The sequence below is a fragment of the Lactuca serriola genome, chromosome 4 (genome assembly GCF_051521515.1).
Source record: "Lactuca serriola cultivar US96UC23 chromosome 4, Lser_US96UC23_V15, whole genome shotgun sequence".
NCBI classification, from domain to species: Eukaryota; Viridiplantae; Streptophyta; class Magnoliopsida; order Asterales; family Asteraceae; genus Lactuca; species Lactuca serriola.
This window is the reverse complement of record NC_136411.1, coordinates 122,261,468-122,281,543: the sequence shown is the minus strand read 5'-3', so window position 1 is coordinate 122,281,543 and position 20,076 is coordinate 122,261,468. Positions and strand designations below refer to the sequence as shown.

General features: G+C 37.4%; 1 protein-coding gene across 4 annotated transcripts in view; it reads right to left on the bottom strand.

Moving 5' to 3' along the window:
- The window catches only part of LOC145102446 (beta-amyrin synthase 1-like), a 42,645-nt gene that overhangs the window by 10,409 nt on the left and 12,160 nt on the right, over positions 1–20,076 (bottom strand). For 3 of the 4 annotated variants that reach the window (XR_013706153.1, XM_079039841.1, XM_079039843.1), the window contains 7 exons: positions 8,058–8,249; positions 7,681–7,914; positions 7,467–7,589; positions 7,179–7,277; positions 6,956–7,012; positions 6,816–6,862; positions 6,570–6,713 (listed from right to left, as the gene is read on the bottom strand). Coding sequence is in view for 3 of the 4 variants with exons in the window: in XM_079039841.1 (XP_078895967.1) it covers positions 6,570–6,713; positions 6,816–6,862; positions 6,956–7,012; positions 7,179–7,277; positions 7,467–7,589; positions 7,681–7,914; positions 8,058–8,249 (896 nt within the window). In the remaining variant the exon portion in view is untranslated. The remainder of the gene's footprint in view (positions 1–6,569; positions 6,714–6,815; positions 6,863–6,955; positions 7,013–7,178; positions 7,278–7,466; positions 7,590–7,680; positions 7,915–8,057; positions 8,250–20,076) is intronic. The other variant, XM_079039842.1, reaches the window with a different exon arrangement.

Genomic DNA, 20,076 nt, shown 5'->3' with positions numbered 1-20,076 from the left:
TGGTTATCCGCGCAGAGATACCGGAGATGTTTGGGTCTATCAAGACTACCCTGATTGAGACATTTGATGAGAGATACGCAACGGTTACTGAGGCTACAGCTGCTGCAGCTACTGCAGCTATGGCTGCTGCTAGACCTCAGGGGGTGACTCGTTGCTGTTCCGGGAGTTCAGCAACACAAAGCCACCGAAGTTTGATGGGATGCATGATCTGATTTATGCGATGAGATGGATTTATGATATTGAGGGATGCTTCTACACCTGTTCGTGTTCGGAGCATCTGAGGGTTCGGTTTGTGCTGAACCAGCTTCACTTCGGAGCGAAGGACTGGTAGAAGTTTGTGATAGAAAACTTCACTCTTGCAGAGACCTTAGAGGTGACCTGGGAGAGGTTCACCACCATGTTCATAGACGAGTATGTTCCCCCAGTGGAGAGGGAACGGTTGGCACAGGAGTTCTTGTCCATCAAGCAGGGGACAGAGTCCATGACGGTGATCCCACGGATGTTTCACGAGAGGGCGTTGTTTTGCCCTGAGCACGTGTCGTCTGAGCAGGCACACATGAGCCGATACTTGAGCATACTAAGGAGGGACATTCATGAGTTCGTGGCGAACACGTCATACCAGACATTTGTTGAGCTCCAGGAAAATGCCCGGAAGAGGGAGATTGAGCGAGAGACTCAAGCCAGGGAGGAGGCCGAGTCTCAGGGGAGGGACAGGCGACCAGTATAGGTACAATCGGCAGCCAAGCGGGCTAAGCTTGTTGATACAAGATCTGGAGGCCAGAAGGGCCGCACTTGTGGGAATTGCGGCAAGGGACATGATATAGTATGTCGAGCGGGTGCTTGCTACAAATGTGGCAAAGAGGGGCATATAGCCAAGCACTACCCCAAGGGATTTATGGTTTGCTTTCATTGCAACCAAACGGGTCACCGGAAGGCCGAGTGCCCACAGTTGTTACAAGGATCAGTGCAGGGATCTGCCTCTGCTGCTGCACGAGCTACTGAGTGTCGGCCAGTGAAGATCGAGGCACCGAAGGTTCGTGGGAGAGCCTTCCAGTTGACAGCGGAGGAGGTCCGCACAGCACCCGATGTCATGGCTGGTATGTATTCTTTCATTTATTTATGCTGGGTTGAGATATTGTGCTTATATTATGATATGCGTAGGTACTTTTCTTGTAAGTTCTATACGTGCTTTGGTGTTATTTGACTCGGGTGTGAGTCGATCATTTGTGTCGTTAGCGTTCAGTCAGCACATCAGTATTCGACGAAAGGCGTTGAGTCGACCTCTACGAGTTTCCATAGCTGACGAGCGAGCGGTGTATGCTACTGACGTGATTCGAGGATGTGTACTCGAGATCTTCGGTGTTGAGTTTCCGATAGATTTGGTCCCGATTGCGATGGGCGACGTTTGCGTTATAGTGGGCATGGATTGGTTGAGCCGATTTGGGACGGTTATAGACTGCGAGCGGCAGACAGTGATGATACGAGACCATAGTGGGCGAATGTTGACTGTATATATGGCGAGGGTACCCGATGTGGGTCAGCATTTTGTTTGGCTGCCAGAGCGAGACAGAGTTTACAACAGGGCTGCAGCGGGTTTGTAGTTTATATGATGGATACACGAGTGGCCGCTGAGAGGCCGAGTTCGGTTGATGATGTTCCGATAGTGCTTGAGTTCCCGGATGTTTTTCCTAAGGAATTATCGGGTGTGCCTCCCGAGAGACAGGTGGAGTTCCGCATCGATTTGGTTCCGGGGGCAGCGCCTATCGCCAAGGCGCCTTATCGCCTTGCGCCGCTAGAGATGCATGAGTTATCCTCGCAGCTTCAGGAGCTGCTGGGGAAGGGGTTTATTCGACCGAGTAGCTTGCCGTGGGGAGCGCCAATCCTTTTTGTCAAGAAAAAGGATGGTTCACACCGGATGTGCATTGATTACCGGGAGTTGAACAAGTTAACGGTCAAGAACCGTTATCTATTACCGAGGATCGACGATCTGTTCGATCAGTTGCAGGGAGCATCTTGTTTCTCCAAGATAGACTTGAGGTCTGGATATCACCAGATGAGGGTGTGTGATGAGGATATCCAGAAGACAGCGTTTAGGACTCGTTATGGGCACTACGAGTTCATGGTGATGCCTTTCGGGCTCACCAATGCACCGGCAACATTCATGGATCTCATGAACAGAGTATGCAGACCGAGATATTTGTATGAGGATGAAGGTGATGACTCCGGTTTTGGATACCATCCGAGAGGCCCAGGCGGAGGCTGTGAGACCGGAGAACCGCAAGAGAGAGCGGGTGATTGGGCAGGTATCTGAGTTTGTTACCGATAACTGAGGGCTTAGGACCTTTTAGGGTCAGATTTGGGTGTCGTTTTCGGGCGGGGAATGTACCATCCTGATGGAGGAGGCGCACAGATCGAGGTTCTCGATCCATCTCGGGGCCACTAAGACGTATTTGTACCTGAAGAGAGAGCATTGGTGGCCCTGTATGAAGAGGGATGTGGCATGGTTTGTTGAGAGGTGCTTGGCCTGTCGCAGGGTTAAGGCCGAGCACCAACGTCCGCATGGCAAGTTGCAGCCACTTAAGGTTCCCCAGTGCAAGTGGGAACAAATTTCCATGGATTTCATCACCAAATCGTCGAGGACCACGAGGGGTGTCGATGCAATTTAGGTGATCGTTGACCGGATGACAAAGAGCGCTCACTTCCTTGCTATCAGTGAGAGCTCTTCCGCAGAGAGGCTGGCGGAGATATACGTGACGGAGGTGGTGTCGCAGCACGGGGTGCCAATCTCGATTGTGTCAGATCGAGACGTTCGTTTCACTTCCAGGTTCTGGAAGAAATTCCATGAGGAGTTGGGTACGAGGTTGCATTTCAGCACCGCTTACCACCCACAGACGGACGGACAGACTGAGAGGACGATTCAGACGCTCGAGGACATGCTTCGAGCATGTGTGTTAGACTTCGGAGGAAGTTGGGACACGTACCTACCATTGGTTGATTTTTCCTATAACAACAGCCACCATTCGAGTATTGGTATGCCTCCCTACGAGTTGTTGTATGGGAGGAGGTGTCGGACTCCCATCTGTTGGGGAGAGGTAGGGCAACGAGTGATGGGTAGCACTAAGATAGTGCTTCAGACGACTAAGCGGATACAGCAGGTCAGGAAAAGGTTGCTGATAGCTCAAAGTCGCCAGAAAAGTTATGCGGATAGGCGACGATCCGAGCTCGAGTTTCAGGTTGGTGACTTCGTCCTCCTGAAGGTATCTCCTTGGAAAGGAGTGATCTGATTCAGGGAGAGTGGCAAGATGGGCCCCCGGTACATTGGTCCTTTCAGGGTGACTGCGAGGGTGGGCAGGGTAGCGTATTGTTTAGAGCCACCTGCGGAGTTGAGCCAAATACATGATACCTTCCACGTTTCTCAATTGAGGAAGTGTATAGCCAACGAGTTGTCAGTAGTGCCACTAGAGGATATTCAGGTGGATGCGAGCCTGAATTATGTTGAGAAGCCGATCGCAATCCTGGATCGGAGGATCAAGGTTCTGAGGAACAAGGAGGTGCCCCTGGTTCAGGTTTAGTGGCAACATCAGATAGGGTCCGAGCTGACTTGGGAGCCGGAGTTGGAGATGCGGGAGTAGCATCCAGAGTTGTTTGTAGAGTGAGACTTCGAGGGCGAAGTCTGATTCTAGTGGGGTAGAATTGTAACATATGGAATTCCAGGTATCGTATTTTAATTATTTATTTTTGTCGAGGAGGGGGGGGGGGACTCGACGAGTTGACGCCTAGATTCGTCGAGTAGGATCGCGATTTGCTGACTGGATTTAATGAAGGGACTCGACGAGTCCGCGCTGTAGGCAGAAACCCTAAATCCTCGGGCCTATGCCCTATTTAAGGGATCTTACAGCTCTCATTTGCGGCCGTCTTCACCCTTGAGAGCGCCAGAGAACCAGAGAGTGTGGAGAGTGAGAGAGGAAGCCATTTTCTTCAATTCTAGTGTGATTTTTCCAGGAAGAAGGAAGGAGGGCAAGCTAAACGGCTTACGGAGCTCAGATCTACTACCATTTTATCAGAGGAGGCTTCTAGAGGTATGGATCTATGCTCAATCTCATGTTTATGGTGATCTACTTAAATCTAGGGTTTTCTTTCCCCTTCTTTAGCTTGGATTCGAAGCTTTTGAGGTCCCAAGGTGGAATAACTCTTAGATCTTGACCTTAAGAGGTCCAAAGAATCCCAACCATCCTGCTTTATGCTATTCCCTTGGAGATATGAACCTAGGGTGCCATTTTAGAAGCTATTTCACCAAAAGAAGCATTATGGACGTTGCATGAGTGCCAAGATTAGACCTTTACGTGATTATTGAGCATTGGGAAGTCGGATCTATAGGTTAAAGAAACAGATCTGACCTCAGAAGGTCATTTGAGCATGGCTATAGTAGAAACTCGCCGAGTCCATAACAGAACTCCATGAGTCGAGTCGGGGTTGCCCCGCGATTCATGACCAGTGGTAACCTGTCGAGTGGAAGGTTCACCCGACGAATCAAGTGAGGCCTTAGAAGGATTCAAAGGTCACGCTTGGACTCGCCGAGTCACCCATGTGCACTCGACGAGTTTGGTCAAAGTTTGACCGTTGACTTTAGTTGACCTTAGGGTTTTGTCAAGATGGTTTAAAAGAGGTCAGGGAGGGGTAGAATGGTCTTCTACCCATCCTTAAGAAGTGAGGACCTAAGAAAGTATTGATTAGAGATGTTATTATGTTAATAGGAGGAGGCTAGGTCGGGTTATCGAGCGTGAGAGGTTATCCGACATCGTACGAGGTGAGTCTTCTCACTATACTTTACCTAGAGTGGTAATTATGCGTGACCGGTAGGTCTTATGTGCTACGAGTAGAATGCGATGTATGTTGTTATATGATATGTATGTGCTATGTATGTTATGAGTAGTATGATATGGACTAGAAGGTCAACAGTGTATGGACCGGAAGATCAAGATGATGAGGACCGAAAGGTTATACAGGTAGGGCCGTAAGGTCTACCAGGGTTAGGATGGAAGTCCCCTGAGACACATGGATCGGAAGGTCAAATGGAGCTATGGCCTTGAGTGGCGTATGTGTTGTATGTGGTATTTTGGGGAACTCATTAAGCATTTATGCTTACCGTTTGTGTGATATGTGTTTTAGTTACCAGCGGGGATCGCGGGAAGGTGTCGGCATGATCTGTACACACTGGAAGAAGAGTTGTTTAAGATTCTGGGATTTGTTATTATTATTGACATTTGACATTATGAGATTTTGAGAACTATTAGTTATGGTTGATTTATTTAAATGAAAATTTGTTTCAAATTTTTACGTCGTTACATGGTAGTGGTGAAGTTCATCCATGGGCGTGAATCGGTGGCCAGATCTGCTAATCGATGATGTTGGGGATTTGCAAATCAGCGCTTGTGTAGTGTACACCGTCGGAAACAAACTCCCACCAAGGTGAAACGTTATCTAGTGACAAAATAGATGTTAGTGAAGCTCTAGACACAGAACCCTAGTCGACTGCCATTTTTTTCTTACTGATCGGGCATCAATGGGTTGTAGGTACGACAACAAAGGTTAAAGATCTATCACTGAGGTGGTTCCATGAGATTGCAGATGGTGGCGGATGACCAACTGCTAGAGGTAATTGTGGTGTCTCCGATGAGATGAGATAAGAGAAGAGACAGATGTACCGTCGGTGTGAGAATAGAGAGATCCAAAGATAATGTGTGTGAACTGAGATGATAGTTTTTGATATACTGCGGGCCCACTTAAACTTATATTATTAATGAATAAAACAATAAAAAAAACATATACATAAGGGTATAACAATCATTTTATGTATGATAAGGACTAAACCCGAAACAAAACCAAATAATAAAGATGGTCTGATTTAAAAAAAGTTGTTAGGGACCAAGCATACAGATTATCCTAAACCATAAGGACCATTCTACCATATATATATATATATATATATATATATATATATATATATATATATATATATATATATATATATATATATATATATATATATATATATGGTGGGGTGGGGGGAGGGGGAATGAATACACCTTATTAAAATATATAAGTTAAGGTACCCAACCCAACATACTAAATAATTTTGTATCATATTCGCATTGTAATTACCCAAATTTACTTTAACCCGTAACTTGATATACACTCCAAAATTTTTATACTTTCACCATTATCTTCCTCTATACATCATTTTTGTTTGAAACTATAGTATATATAAACAACCATGTGTTCGAGAAAAACATGTGGTATATGAGTATGATACTGTTGAAATTCTAAAAATCTTGGGAGTAAATCAAGTTACGTGTTGTAGTTTAAGAATCTTGGATAATTAAAATGAAAATATCATATAAAACAACGTTATATGATGGGTTAGGTACCTAAGTTTATATATTGTTATAAGTATTTTCAATTTTCCTCTTTCTCTCTCTCTCTCTCTCTCTTTATATATATATATATATATATAGAGAGAGAGATAGAGAGAGAGAGAGAGATACACACACACACAAAAGCAAATGTACCATGATCCATCCGGCCATTGTGTATCTTCAAGAAATCGAACAGCATTAGAAATACATTTTGCAACTTCTTGAGTCCTATGATCAGGATATAACTTTTGAAACAATATCATTGCCTGTAACACCGACGATGTACACTCAACGTATCTAATTCAAAATATTTTGTTAGTGTGTAGTAAAGATAATAAGGAATCAATGTTAGAAAAAAATAGTAATCAAGATTAAATAATTAATATAATGAGGTCTTACTGATATTCTATCATAATGTCTGCAAACATTTCAGAAGGATTGAGCATCTATTTACCACAGAAGAGAGCAAGATATAAGTCTTGTATGACACTCTCAAAACTAAAACATAAAAGCTCTAAATTTGTAAAATAACTTAGTACCTCCAACCATTTTGGAGAGCCTGCAGGTTCCCAACCTGAAAAACCTCCATTTTTATACTGTACATGAAAAAGAAAATTAATTTTTAATTGGATACGTTTTATTTATATAAGCATATCAACACTTTTAAATTTAACTAAGTAGTTATTTAATATATATCTTATTATTCCTTTGTTTCCGGTAAGGAGTAATACTTAGAAATTTTAAGAGGGCTATATAGACGACCTGTAGTGAAAGTAGTAAATTTATGGAGTCAAATAAATGCTTGGTTTTTATCTTCTCTCCAACAATTTCTCGAGGCATCTTTGCCAAAAGGAGGCAACACTGAAATAGGAAAGAGGTTATTCATATGTTAATAACAAAATACGAGCATGATTATTTCAAAAATTCCACCAATTTTTTAAATTAAAAAGTTGAGATATCTAATATTATTCTTTTTAATGTGGTAGATAGATTAATTTTTTGAACAATATTGTTCATAAGCAGAGATATCTTTAAAACATTAAAGTTTACCATTAACCCATGAGCTGTGCAATCTGAAAGTTGCCATCCGTGATCTTGGTCAGAATAAGTCCAACCTCCTTTGGAAATGTGACGATACATGCTTCTGAAGTCGCCAGATGGGTTGTCTTTAATCTTAAAATTAATTTAATGATGAATCGTTAGATCATAGCAATGTTTTTTAACTTGTACCCAAAAATCAATGAAGAATGAGTAGAAAAAAGACCTGAGAATGTTTTATGAATTCATGTCCTTTCTCTAGTGTTGGTCCAGTTTCATCAACCATATTGCAATCTATTAATGCATGGATACTCAAAACGGAATCCCAATGTTGGCTACCAAAACTTTGAACTGTCATGCCATCTTCTTGTACCCATATCATATCACGGATTCTGGTTAGATGCTTCTTGAAATAGTCCCCATTAGGATCCTCCACCCAACAAGCAAGCATACATAATGCCTACATAGATTGAGAATTAAGAGGATATGCCTACGTAGGTTTAATTTTGTTTTCCATATATATATATATATATATATATATATATATATATATATATATATATATATATATATATATATATATATATATATAATATTCAATACCTTTTCAACACAACCAATAGTAATGTAACGACTATTCTCATCTTCATAATGGATGTGTTTCATTGTTGTTGTAAGTGCTTTTTCTCGAATCAAGTTCTTAAATGGCCAACGAGTTAGGATAGGTTCCACTGCTACATATATAGCGTCCCAAGCTAGATCTTGTAGCCAGGGGTGAGGATAATAAATGTCCTCCTACATGTATCAACAAAAAAAATATATACAATTTGTTAGCGAATTTCAAGTTTTTTTTTATCTTGGTTAACTTATCATGCTATCACTTGTTAACTAAATTTATTGTGGTTTGAAGGTATTCACATTGAGTACAATGTTTCTTTGTAAACATTAATGACAGACTTCATAGTCCTATGAAATCTTTCCCATAAAATAGAATTAGTCGGTTGTTTGTTCCTTCTTTTTAGTACTTTCTGTTGCTTGGATTAATTATATATAGCCCCTAAATTTATCAATTCAATCATGAGTTTTAGTTTTAGATGATTGTAAGTCCTAAAACTAAAAATAAGAGAAAGAGGTAGGAACAGTAATATCAAAACATAAAAGTGAGTATGGGTGAGAATAGTAATAGTGGTACGTTTGTTCAACTTTCCATCCCAATATTTGATGGATTGCATAAGCATTGCAAAAAGTGGATGGAGAATTATCTATGGATTAATAAATAATGTTGGGATTAGTTGAAGACAGAGTCGCTATTGTTCCACAAGGAAGGGAGATGAAAAAATAAAAGACAAAAGTAATTACAAATAAATAGTGGAAGGATAAGAAGTTCAAGAGTTATATTTATCAAGCCATTGATAAAGAAATAATGAAAACATTTTTTAATGATTAGACCTCAAATAAAGTATATATGTGAGTGTATAAAGCATAAGTACAAGGTTTCAAACTGTCTCTAATGTATTCTTTGTTCTTGATTTACATAACAATTTACTTAATATGTATCAAATTCAAGACAAATACATAACCATTCTTATTAAGAGAAGGGTTTGCAAGGTATTTCATCCAAGATGATACTGCATTATAGAAAGTCAAATGGCAGACAACAAGATGTTTATTTTGAATACAATCATTCTCACAAACGAAGCATCATGTTTCAATGCTAATGATGAGGAAGCAAGTGATCTCTGGTATATAGCGCTTAAGCATCTAAGTTACAAGAATTTCTCACTTATGTATTTAGAAATATTGTTTATAGAGTGCTAGAAATCAAACAAACTACAAACTTATGTTCTGCTTACTTAGTAGTAAAGTAAATTTGAGCACAAATTCCAAACAAGATCATATGGGTAAAAAAAGACCACTACGTTTGTAAATTAGAATCTATGTGGCTTAATTTTTCTAGAATCTCATGGAAACAAAATATACATATTGACATTATAGATGATTTAGTCAATAAGTATGTGTTTACTTTGATACAGAAAATAGTAAAGCATTTTCAACTTTAAAGTCTTTAAAGCTATGGTAGAAAATAAATATAGGTCTTAATTATATTGTTTAAGAGCTGACATGGGAGAATTTAATTCGTAAGAACTTTTAGATTTACGCACTACGTATGACATAAATATTTCTCACAACAAAATGAGGTAAAGAAACAAAAAAAAATAGTACAGTTATGATACTATACACAACATCCTTGAAGAAAAAGGATGCCCAAAGTATTATGACCAAAAGTAGCAATGTGGACCTACCATGTTATCATTAGAATCCCTATAACAATATTGAAAGATAAATGTCCATAAGGGAGTTTGAGTGGTATAAAATCCAATGTTGAGTGTTTTTTTTTTGGTTTTTGGTTGTTTGGGAAATATGCATATTTTTGCAGAAAACATACTTAAACTAAAAGCCAAAAGTCAAATATTAGTGATGATTGGATAAATTGAATAATCTAAATGATAGGAAAAGATAAACACAATAAACATGAATATCATAATTAAGTCATGATTTTGTATTTGAAAAAAATATGGAATTGAGAAAGGACAACAAACAAAATGATAGATGTTACTCTTGATTGGGGATAGGTGTAAAAAGAAATAGATGATGATGATCTAGCAATTGGTGAAATTAATGATGATTAGCAGAATGAAATCCTTGAAAACAACACTAATGTTAGAGGTAAATCTCAAAAAAGAATATAAAGAAGATGGAAATCCACCATCCAATAAAGAAACAACATGTCAACTATCCAACGAAAGAGAAAGAAGAGCACATGTTTATCCTAAGGATTAAGAGAGCAAGAAAGGTCTTTCAGTTGAAGAAGTACAAAATTGCTTAATGTTTATAACAAATGATTATCTAGTTTGTTATAAAGATGGAATATTTCTACATAAATGGATAGATGCCATGAAAATAGAATTAGAAGCCATAGAAAAAAAAATGAAACATGGCAGCTAGTTTAACCACCATATGGTGCTAAATCATTTCCCAAAACCCGATTTAGTAGAATAGAACACTATTTCCTTACAAAGGGATTTGAAATAAGTCAGTTTGAGCACACCCTATTAATAAAAAAGAAGAACAAACTACTATATGTAAATATTTTTGTTGACGATCTTGTGTTTATCAACGATTTATTAATGTTGCAGACTTATAAAAATTCTATGAAAAAGTAGTTTGAAATGTCGAATTTGGGATAAATGAAGTATTTTTTTTGGGAGTTGAAGTTCATCAATCTGATAACGGAATTTAGATAAGTCAAAAGAAATATGTTGGAGAAATTATTGAAATATTTGGTTTAGGTGATTGCAATGGAGTTTAAAATCCAATGGTTAGAGTTTAAAAGCTAATGGTTCTTGATATTATCAAGCTATCAAATAAAAAACACTTGAGAAAGTGCATAAAACCATTTATCAACAAATATTAGGGAGTTTGATGTATATGATATCCATATACTTGATTTGATGTATAATTTATGCCTTATAAGCAGATTGATGCATAGTCGAAAGGAATCACACATGATGAAATATTAATGCCTGTAAAAGCACTTCATGTTATGTATTTATGCTAAATGGAGGAACTGTCTCCTATGCCTCTAAGAAGCAACATGTGGTAACTCTTGTTGAGTTATGATGTTTAATTTTCCCTTTCCCTTTGAACTCTTTGCCGTTACTACAACATAACACTTAAAGTTAAGCATGGATTCAACTGGCACACTAAAAACTTAAAGCAAAGGTAAGTACAAGATAGATGTAGGTTACATAAATTGGAAGGAAACATGTGTTGGAACTTTGTTTACTAATTTACTTTTTGGGACTTGTCCCACATTGGAAGAAAGAAAGGAAAAGCTCCTCCTTATAAGTCTAAGCCTCATTAGTTTATCAATATGAATAAAGCATTGGGTTAAGATTGATGGGCTTGGTTTGTGGTGTTGGACTAGCCTAATTGGACTCAAAATAGGATAATATCAAGAGAATATTTAATGGTCAAAAGATGGGCCTTGGGACTTGGGGATCTTGAGGTCTCCTTGATTAATGAAATATTTTTTTTAATTATGAAATTAAGTTTTATTTTTAATTACATTCGTAATTTTTGAATGACAGGTATTATGGCAACTATTTTCGATTTTTGACAATTTCCAAATGTCATAATCAATACATATAAGTACCTATTTTTAGTCATTTGTGGAAGGTTACAGAAATCATATCACACCACAAATTCTCTTGCAAATTCGTTTATTCTGAAGATGAAGGGAACATAGAAATTTTTGGCATATTTAATATCACTTCTTGGATTGATTGTTGAATCCTCTAGACAGATCCCTACCAGAGAAATTTCTATCTTAGGACACTACAATTCGCAGGCCTCAATCTACATAATTTCGTATTTGTGTTTCTACTGTAAACATCAACATTCAAGTATGCTGTCTGATTATGATTCTTGTATATAAATTTGATTTAATTGTGTCTTTTTGTTAGATTTTGTGTTTTGATTACTTTTGTCACAACAATCTAAGACAGAAATCAAAAAGTGAAGAATGGATCAAAATTCCATCATCAAAACACATGTGGAAAAGCCTGAGAAATTCAAAGGCTCGAATTTTTGAAGATGGCAACAAAAGATGTTGTTTTATCTAACAACTCTTCATGTTTCCAATGTTCTCACTGATGATTATCCCTCTCCTCCTACTGGTGTAACCACTGCAGAAGGAACAACACCACCCACTGCAGCCTAATTGGCAGAACATCAAAGGGCTGTGGAAACTTGGAAAACAAATGAGTATAATTGCAGAAATTATATTCTAAATGTCCTGGATGATTCCCTCTATGATATCTAATCTACCATGACCACTGCAAGAGAGATATGGGAATCATTGGAAAAAAAGGAAAAAACAGAAGTGACATGTTCCAAGAAGTTCGTAATTGGAAAGTTCATGAATTTCAAGATGGTGGATACCAAACCTGTCCTCAAACAGGTGTAGGAACTTCAGGTCATTGCACATGATCTTGAAGTTGAAGGTATGGGAATTAAATCTAATTTTCTTATTGGTTCAATCATTGAAAAACTTCCTCCTTCTTGGAAGAATTCAAAACTATATCTTAAGCACTTAACTGATGACATGAGTTTTGAGCAACTTGTGTTGAGAATTCGTGTGGAAGAAGATAATAGATTGAATGAGAAGGAAGATGCAAATTCCTTGGAACCAAGTGCAATATTTGTTAGAGAAGCAAGTACTTCAAGGACAAATCACAACAACAATAAAGGGAAGCAAGGCTATAAAAACTCATCCAAAGATAGCAAAAATCATGGCCCAGAAAAGAAGAATTTCAAGAAGAGTTCGGGTCCATGCTATGTTTGTGGAAAAACCGGACACAAGGCCAAGGATTGCAGATTCAGGAGGGGTCAAGGAGGAAACAATGGTAGTAATTCTGGTGGAGGCACTTCTGGTCAAACCAACATGGTTGAATCACCAAATCAGTTTGTTGTTGTGATTCAAACCAACATGGTTAGCAATTGTGTGGATTGGTGGATTGATACTGGAGCCATAAGGCACATTTGCAACTCTCGAACCATGTTCTCTACATACCAGAAAATCTCTAATTCTGAACCAATATTTATGGGGAATGGCTCTACTATAAAAATTGAAGGAAAGGGAAAAGTGAAGCTACAACTGACTTCTAAAAAAGAACTTGTTTTATGTAATGTATTGCATGTTCCTGAAATTACTAAGAATATGATTTATGGTCCTATTCTTAGCAACAAGGGATTCAAACTTATATTTGAGTTTGATAAGTTTGTTCTCGCCAAGGATGGGATGTATGTTGGAAGGGATACCTTAGTGGGGGTCTCTTCAAAGTCAATGTCTTACCTTTGTACTATGGTGTTGAAACACAAAACAATGATGTAACCAATGTTAATGCTAATGCAATAATGGGCACTACTAGCCCCTCTTTTATGTACATGAATGATCCTTCATTTTTGTTTCATTCTCGATTGGGACATGTCAACTTTCGTTATATTCAAAGAATGGAAAAACTTGGCATGTTACCAAAATGTTCATTAGATAAAAATATGAAATGTGAGCTTTGTGTAGAATCAAAATTTTCACAACATCCTCACAAATCAGTTGAAAAATCTAATGAAATACTTGGCTTAATCTACTCTGATTTATGTGATTTTAGAGCAACACCTACAAGAAGAGGATAAATTATTATATATCTTTTATTGATGATTGCAGCAAGTATTGTTATATTTATTTGTTAAATACCAAGGATGAAGCCTTGAATTCTTTTAAGAATTACAAGGCTGAAGTTGAAACTCAACTTGACAAAAAGATTAAAATTCTAAGGTCTGGTCGAGGAGGAGAACATGAAGCCTTGAATTCTTTTAAGAATTACAAGGCTGAAGTTGAAACTCAACTTGACAAAAAGATCAAAATTCTAAGGTCTGGTCGAGGAGGAGAATATGAATCCAAAGACTTTGCTAAATTTTGTTCTTTAAATGGTATTATACATCAAACAACTACTCCATATACTCCTCGACAAAATGGAGTGGCAGAAAGAAAGAATACAACATTGAAAAACATGATTAATTCAATGTTAATTACTTCTGGAGCACCACATAACCTTTGGGGAGAAGCATGTGTTGCAGCAAATTCAATACTTAATAGAATTACTCATAAAAAGAGTGATAAATCACCCTATCATCTCTGGAAAGGGAGGTTACCCCCTTATAAAAGGATGAAAGTGTGGGGTTGCCTTGCTAAGGTACAAGTACCTCTTCCCATGAGGACTAAACTTGGACCAAAAACCATAGATTGCATCTATCTTGGCCCTGTCATGAATAGTGCAGCCTATAGGTTTGTTGTGTATAAATCACATGTTGATGATATCCATAATCAAACCATCATGGAATCAAAAGAGGCTGAATTCTTTGAAAATATTTTTCCTTTTCAAGATAAAGGGAAAGAGGTTACCTGCTCTAGGAAAAGACCTCTAGATGATGGACTGAATGAAACTATTCTTGACAAAAGTTTATAAGCAAATGAAGAGAGTTCTTTAAAGGTTCAAGAAGAGAACATAGCACCTAGAAGAAGCAAACGGGGAAAAATAGTCAAAGATTTTGGACATGATTAAATAACCTATGTAGTGAATAAAGAACCACAAACTTATAAGGATGTTATGGATTCTTCTGAAGCTCCTTTTTGGAAAGAGGCAATCAAAAGTGAGATTTACTCCATTATGCAGAATAACACTTGGAAATTGGTAGATTTGCCACCTGGGCAAAAACCATTTGGGCACAAATGGATATTCAAGAATAAGTTTAGACATGATGGTACTATAGAGAAGTATAAAGCTCAGTTAGTAGCTAAAGGGTATCGTCAAAAGGAAGGTCAAGACTTCTTTGACACATACTCACCTGTTACAAGAATTACATCAATTTGTACATTAGTGGCAATTGCAGCCATTCATAATTTGGATATACACCAAATGGATGTGAAAACTGCTTTCTTGTATGGTGAACAAGATGAAGAGATATATATGAATCAGCCTGAAGGGTTTGTGGTTAAAGGTCAAGAAAATAAAGTAGACAGTTAGTTAGATTAGTTTATGAACTAAAACAGGCTCTAAAGCAATGGCATGAGAAGTTTGATAACACATTACTCTCTAATGGATTTAGAATTAATGAATGTGATAAATGTGTTTATTTCAAACTATACAAGAATGCTTGTGTCATCATATGCTTGTATGTGGATGATATACTTATAATAAGTACTAGTTTGGATGTGATCAATCAAACCAAGAAAATGCTACACTCCTCCTTTTCCATGAAGGACTTAGGAGTACTAGATGTGATCCTTGGTGTAAGAGTTCAAATAATACCAGATGGATATACTTTTACTCAGTCCCATTATATTGAAAGTGTACTCAAGAAGTTTGGACACTATGATGACAAGCCAGTAGTCACCCTTTCGATCCTTCAAGTCATCTTAAGAAGAATAAAGGTGATAGTGTAGCTCAGTTAGAATATACTCAAGTTCTTGGTAGCTTAATGTATATTATGAATTGTAGTAAACCAGACCTGGAAAACAGTGTAAGTAGATTGAACCGTTACTCCCACAATCATGGGAAAGATCATTGGTATGCATTAGTGAGAGTGCTTAGATACTTTATATACAATGAATTATGGATTGCATTACATGAGATATCCTCCTATTCTTGAAGGATATTGTGATGCAAATTGGATTTCCAATACTTTTGAGGAAAAATCCACAAGTGGATATATGTTCACTCTTGGTGGAGCCGCTATCTCTTGGAAATCATCTAAGCAAACTGTGAATACTCGTTCTACAGTGGAAGCAGAGTTTGTTGCTTTAGATAAAGTTGTTGAAGAAGATAAATGGCTTAAAATCTTCCTAGAAGGTATTCTCGTGTGGCCTAAACCTGTTACTGCCATTAGTATACATTGTGATAGCATGGCTGCTCTCACCAGAGCACAAAGTAAGATATACAATGGAAAGTCAAGACACATTAGGTGCATACACATTACAATAAGAGGCTTGCTAAAGAATGGAATAATTTCCATTAGTTACATAAAGTCAAAGGAAAAATAGTTGATCCCTTGACAAAATGCCTTAATATAGAGCAAGTTCTATTCACATCTACGGGAATGAGCTTAAAGCCAACACAATGAGTCACCACCTTGCGGAAACCTAACCTAGCAACATTAGAGATCCCATGGTCTAGGTTCAATAGGACAACTAGTTGGGGAATACTCAAAGAAGCACTGACATAAAGGTATGCTCACTCATATGATATTTATTACCTATGTGAGATGGATGTGAGGTCGTATCTTTGGGAGCTGATATGGGTAAACTTTCTAAAAGTCTCATGAAGAAAGGATTGTTCACGACCGAAATGAACACAATGGTAAGAAATGATCTATGTCTAGATACGCTATGTGTGATATTTCTTGTTTTGATTCTACTATAAAAAGTGATGAGTTCAAGACTCTAGTTCACTACCCACAAAGTAGATCCAAGTAGTACTCTTTATGAAAGGTTCAATTTTTACAACACCTATTCAGATGTATGTCATATCTTACTTCCCTTATTTGAATATCAAAGTTCTCTTGTTTTCTATTCAAATGTGGGGTATCAATTCTTGGATTGATTGTTGTATCCTCTAGACAGATCCCTACCAGTGAAATTTCTGTCTTAGGACATTGCAATTTGCAGGCCTCAATCTATATAATTTCGTATTTGTATTTCTGTTGTAAACATCAAAATTCAAATATGTTTTCTGATTATGATTCTTGTATATAAATTTGATTTAATTGTGATTGTTTATTAGATTTCATGTTTTGATTACGTTTGTCACAACACCATATTGGTTGATTGTCCTCCAAGTGGATGATTGTTAAGTTGTGGAGTTTGATTCTCTTTGACCTTATTAACTCTACAAAGATCAAGCATAGGGTTAAGATCGTATACCATAATCCAAGGCTTCTTGAGAATTTTTTTTGGAACAAAGGCTTCAACCAAGAGCTAAGTATCAAGGAGAAGTTGTCAATACAATCTTCGACTAAGAACGAAGGTGTAAGATGAAGATAGTTAGAGAGAAGCTGATTGGAAAAGGTTGTTGAATGTTTCTCCTAAATAAAGCTTCAGGATCAAGGATATGAGAAAGATGTGAATCACAACCATGAAGTGGAGCTTTAGCTTGCAACCAAAGTATGAAGACTTGGTAGTGAACCTAAACACCAAAGCACAACTTCACTTTTGGTGATGAGAATCAATCATACTATTTGGACTTCAATTTGGCCTATAAGGTGGGAACTAATTATTCCATCATGAACCAATATATGTATGTGATGTGGGCCTGATTCATAATAAATTAGGTCAAATGTCTATTATAAGTAAATCTCTTTATATTGATTGTAACTATAATGCAGAAAATGTATCCTCAAGATTATCAATAATTTTTTTATATAGTTTATTTATGGATGTAGATTGGTTACTATATTTAATTTAACCATTTTAAATCCTTTTGTTTTTATTCTTCGCATTTTTATTATAACGCTTGCATTTTTCAAATCCTTAATCCTAACAAGTCTGTCTACTATAGAGGCATAATACGTGGCTATAGCCTTTTATGCAAACCAATGTGTTTGGATGCAATAAGTTATCAAGAATATTGGAAGTTCATAAGCCAAAGGAACCAACGTATCAAATGATAATATTTCTACTATAAAGCTTACAAAATCCTATTCTCCATGGAAGAAGCAAGCATATTGATGTGATTTAATTTCTTGAGAGATCTTACAAATAGTGAAGTTTTTATTATAGAGCATTTAAATAGGATCAGCTTGCAGATATAATGACTAAGCAACTAAAATTAGATTAATTGTGAAGCTAATGAGTCTACTTGGAGTTCAATGTGCTGAGTACATCAAATGCCATAAGCATGTTTTATTTAAGGGGGGAGTTGTTAATTATTGCACGTGTAGGTTTCTTTGAGTGTTACCTTGTTACCATTTATAATAGACTTCCTAGTCCTCAGGATGATTTCTAGCTAGTAAGTTACAATTAGTTAGTTGTAAGTTCCTTCTTTCCAGTACCTTATGTTTTTTGTATTGGCTATATATAGCCTACAGATCTATCAATTTAATCGTGAGTTTTAGTTTCACAAATTCAAATGATTGGAATATGTGTTTCTTTTGATATAACGTATATATCAAGATCTAATGTTGAGAGGTGAAATTTTTTATCATGTAGAGTACGAGAGTCTGAGCAAATCAATATGATTGTGCCGATAACTTTGTTCTTTTGTCAGACTATATATTAGCTTAGCCCATTATATTACTTCTCGACCCATGCCCATCTCGGTATGTATATATGTGTTATGTTTGATCATTATTCAAGGGAATGAGAAGAAAAAAATTATGATGGTATCGTAGCAAATATGATATATCTTCTTTTTTCCACTCATAAAACCTATTCTTACCCTATTTGACCCTTCACTCTCTCCTCAACTCAATCCCATGCCATCGTTTGTCCACCTAAAACCACCACCATGGCCGAAGCCCTCCTCAACCAAACAAGGTATTTAACATTAGGGATGTCAAATATTATATCTCTCTCCTTCTTGATCTTAACTGGATCAACTATGATGTGTGTGAGGGAACTTTTCTCCATTCACTATATTGAATTTGACGTTACAAATCACTTAAAAATAACAACTACAAAGAGCCTTCTTGATCTTAACGGGACCATCTCCCAATTTTAATTTTAAAAAATTTCTAAGAAGGATTTGTTGGCTCGTAATGTGTGGGCTAGTCTTAAAAACCTCTTCCCAGTGAACAAATATGTGAAGTCAATGGAGATCAATCTATCACCGACCACTTCACCAAGATCAAAACCATTGCGACCTACTTGAAAACATCAAATCGTCGATGCTGAACAAAAATCTAGTGATCTACGCAATCAATGTTCAATGTTCTCTCCTCAAGGTTTGATTATGCTGTGCTAGAAGAATTAGACACAAATCTCCCCTCCTACTTTTCACGTTACTCATGCCTCGTATCCATCTTTCTCTTCAATAGTAATATTCTTTAAACTAGCGACAATAATTAATACATCAGCGGTGTGGGATCGTCCACTTCCTGACTAATGACTATAGCCTTCAATAGTTATTATCTTAGTGGTCGCCTCGACCTATTGCTGGCATGTTGGCCCAACTCCAATCTAGCCACTAACCACCTTCAATATTGGTTATCAGGCCCACATGATTGCTATCACACAATCCAATCCTATGGCCCAAACATCGCCAGTGGCCTAATCATATCTATGCCAATAACAATGACCACCCCACCTATCTTCCTCACTTGTCCAACTCTTTTTCACATATCCAACTCAGATGTTCAATTCAATCTTCCCAAAGTGACAAAGGGGGAGTACAATAGCAAACTATTTCATGGTTATTTTCGATCTCATGGAATCCAATTTCAATTCTAGTGTCCCTACTGATGCAAGTGGTACAAGTGTTGATGCATGGCTTGATGATGTCAACACTAGTAGAAATGGAAGAAAGATAACATCAGCACTAAATTTGTCAAAGTGATCCAACAGCTAGACGAAATTCGCACACGACATGTAAAACGGGCCGATTAAGAAAACTCATCGCTTCGACATGACGTGTGGTGTCTTCTGGCCATCCGGGATCGTTTAGGGCCTCAAAACGCGTTTTTTCTATTTATTTTAATTACGAAAACTTTTTATTTTGAGTTTTGGTTTAGATGATTGATTGCAGATTTTTTCCTCATTAATTACAATCTTTTAGGGTTAAGAATTTATGTTTATCTGATCCTCCTTATAAGGATCTCCTTATTCATTGTTTAAGGACATTTTTTGTATTAATAACTAATAAAAAAAATTCAGCTTTGGAGTCATCTTTGTTCTTTGTGTTCATGTTGTTTGTAATTGGTCATTCAATCGATTGTCTGGGCATCACCTACACTTTCCAACAAAATGGAAGATCCAAATGCATGCTTCAAACATTAAACGATATGGTTC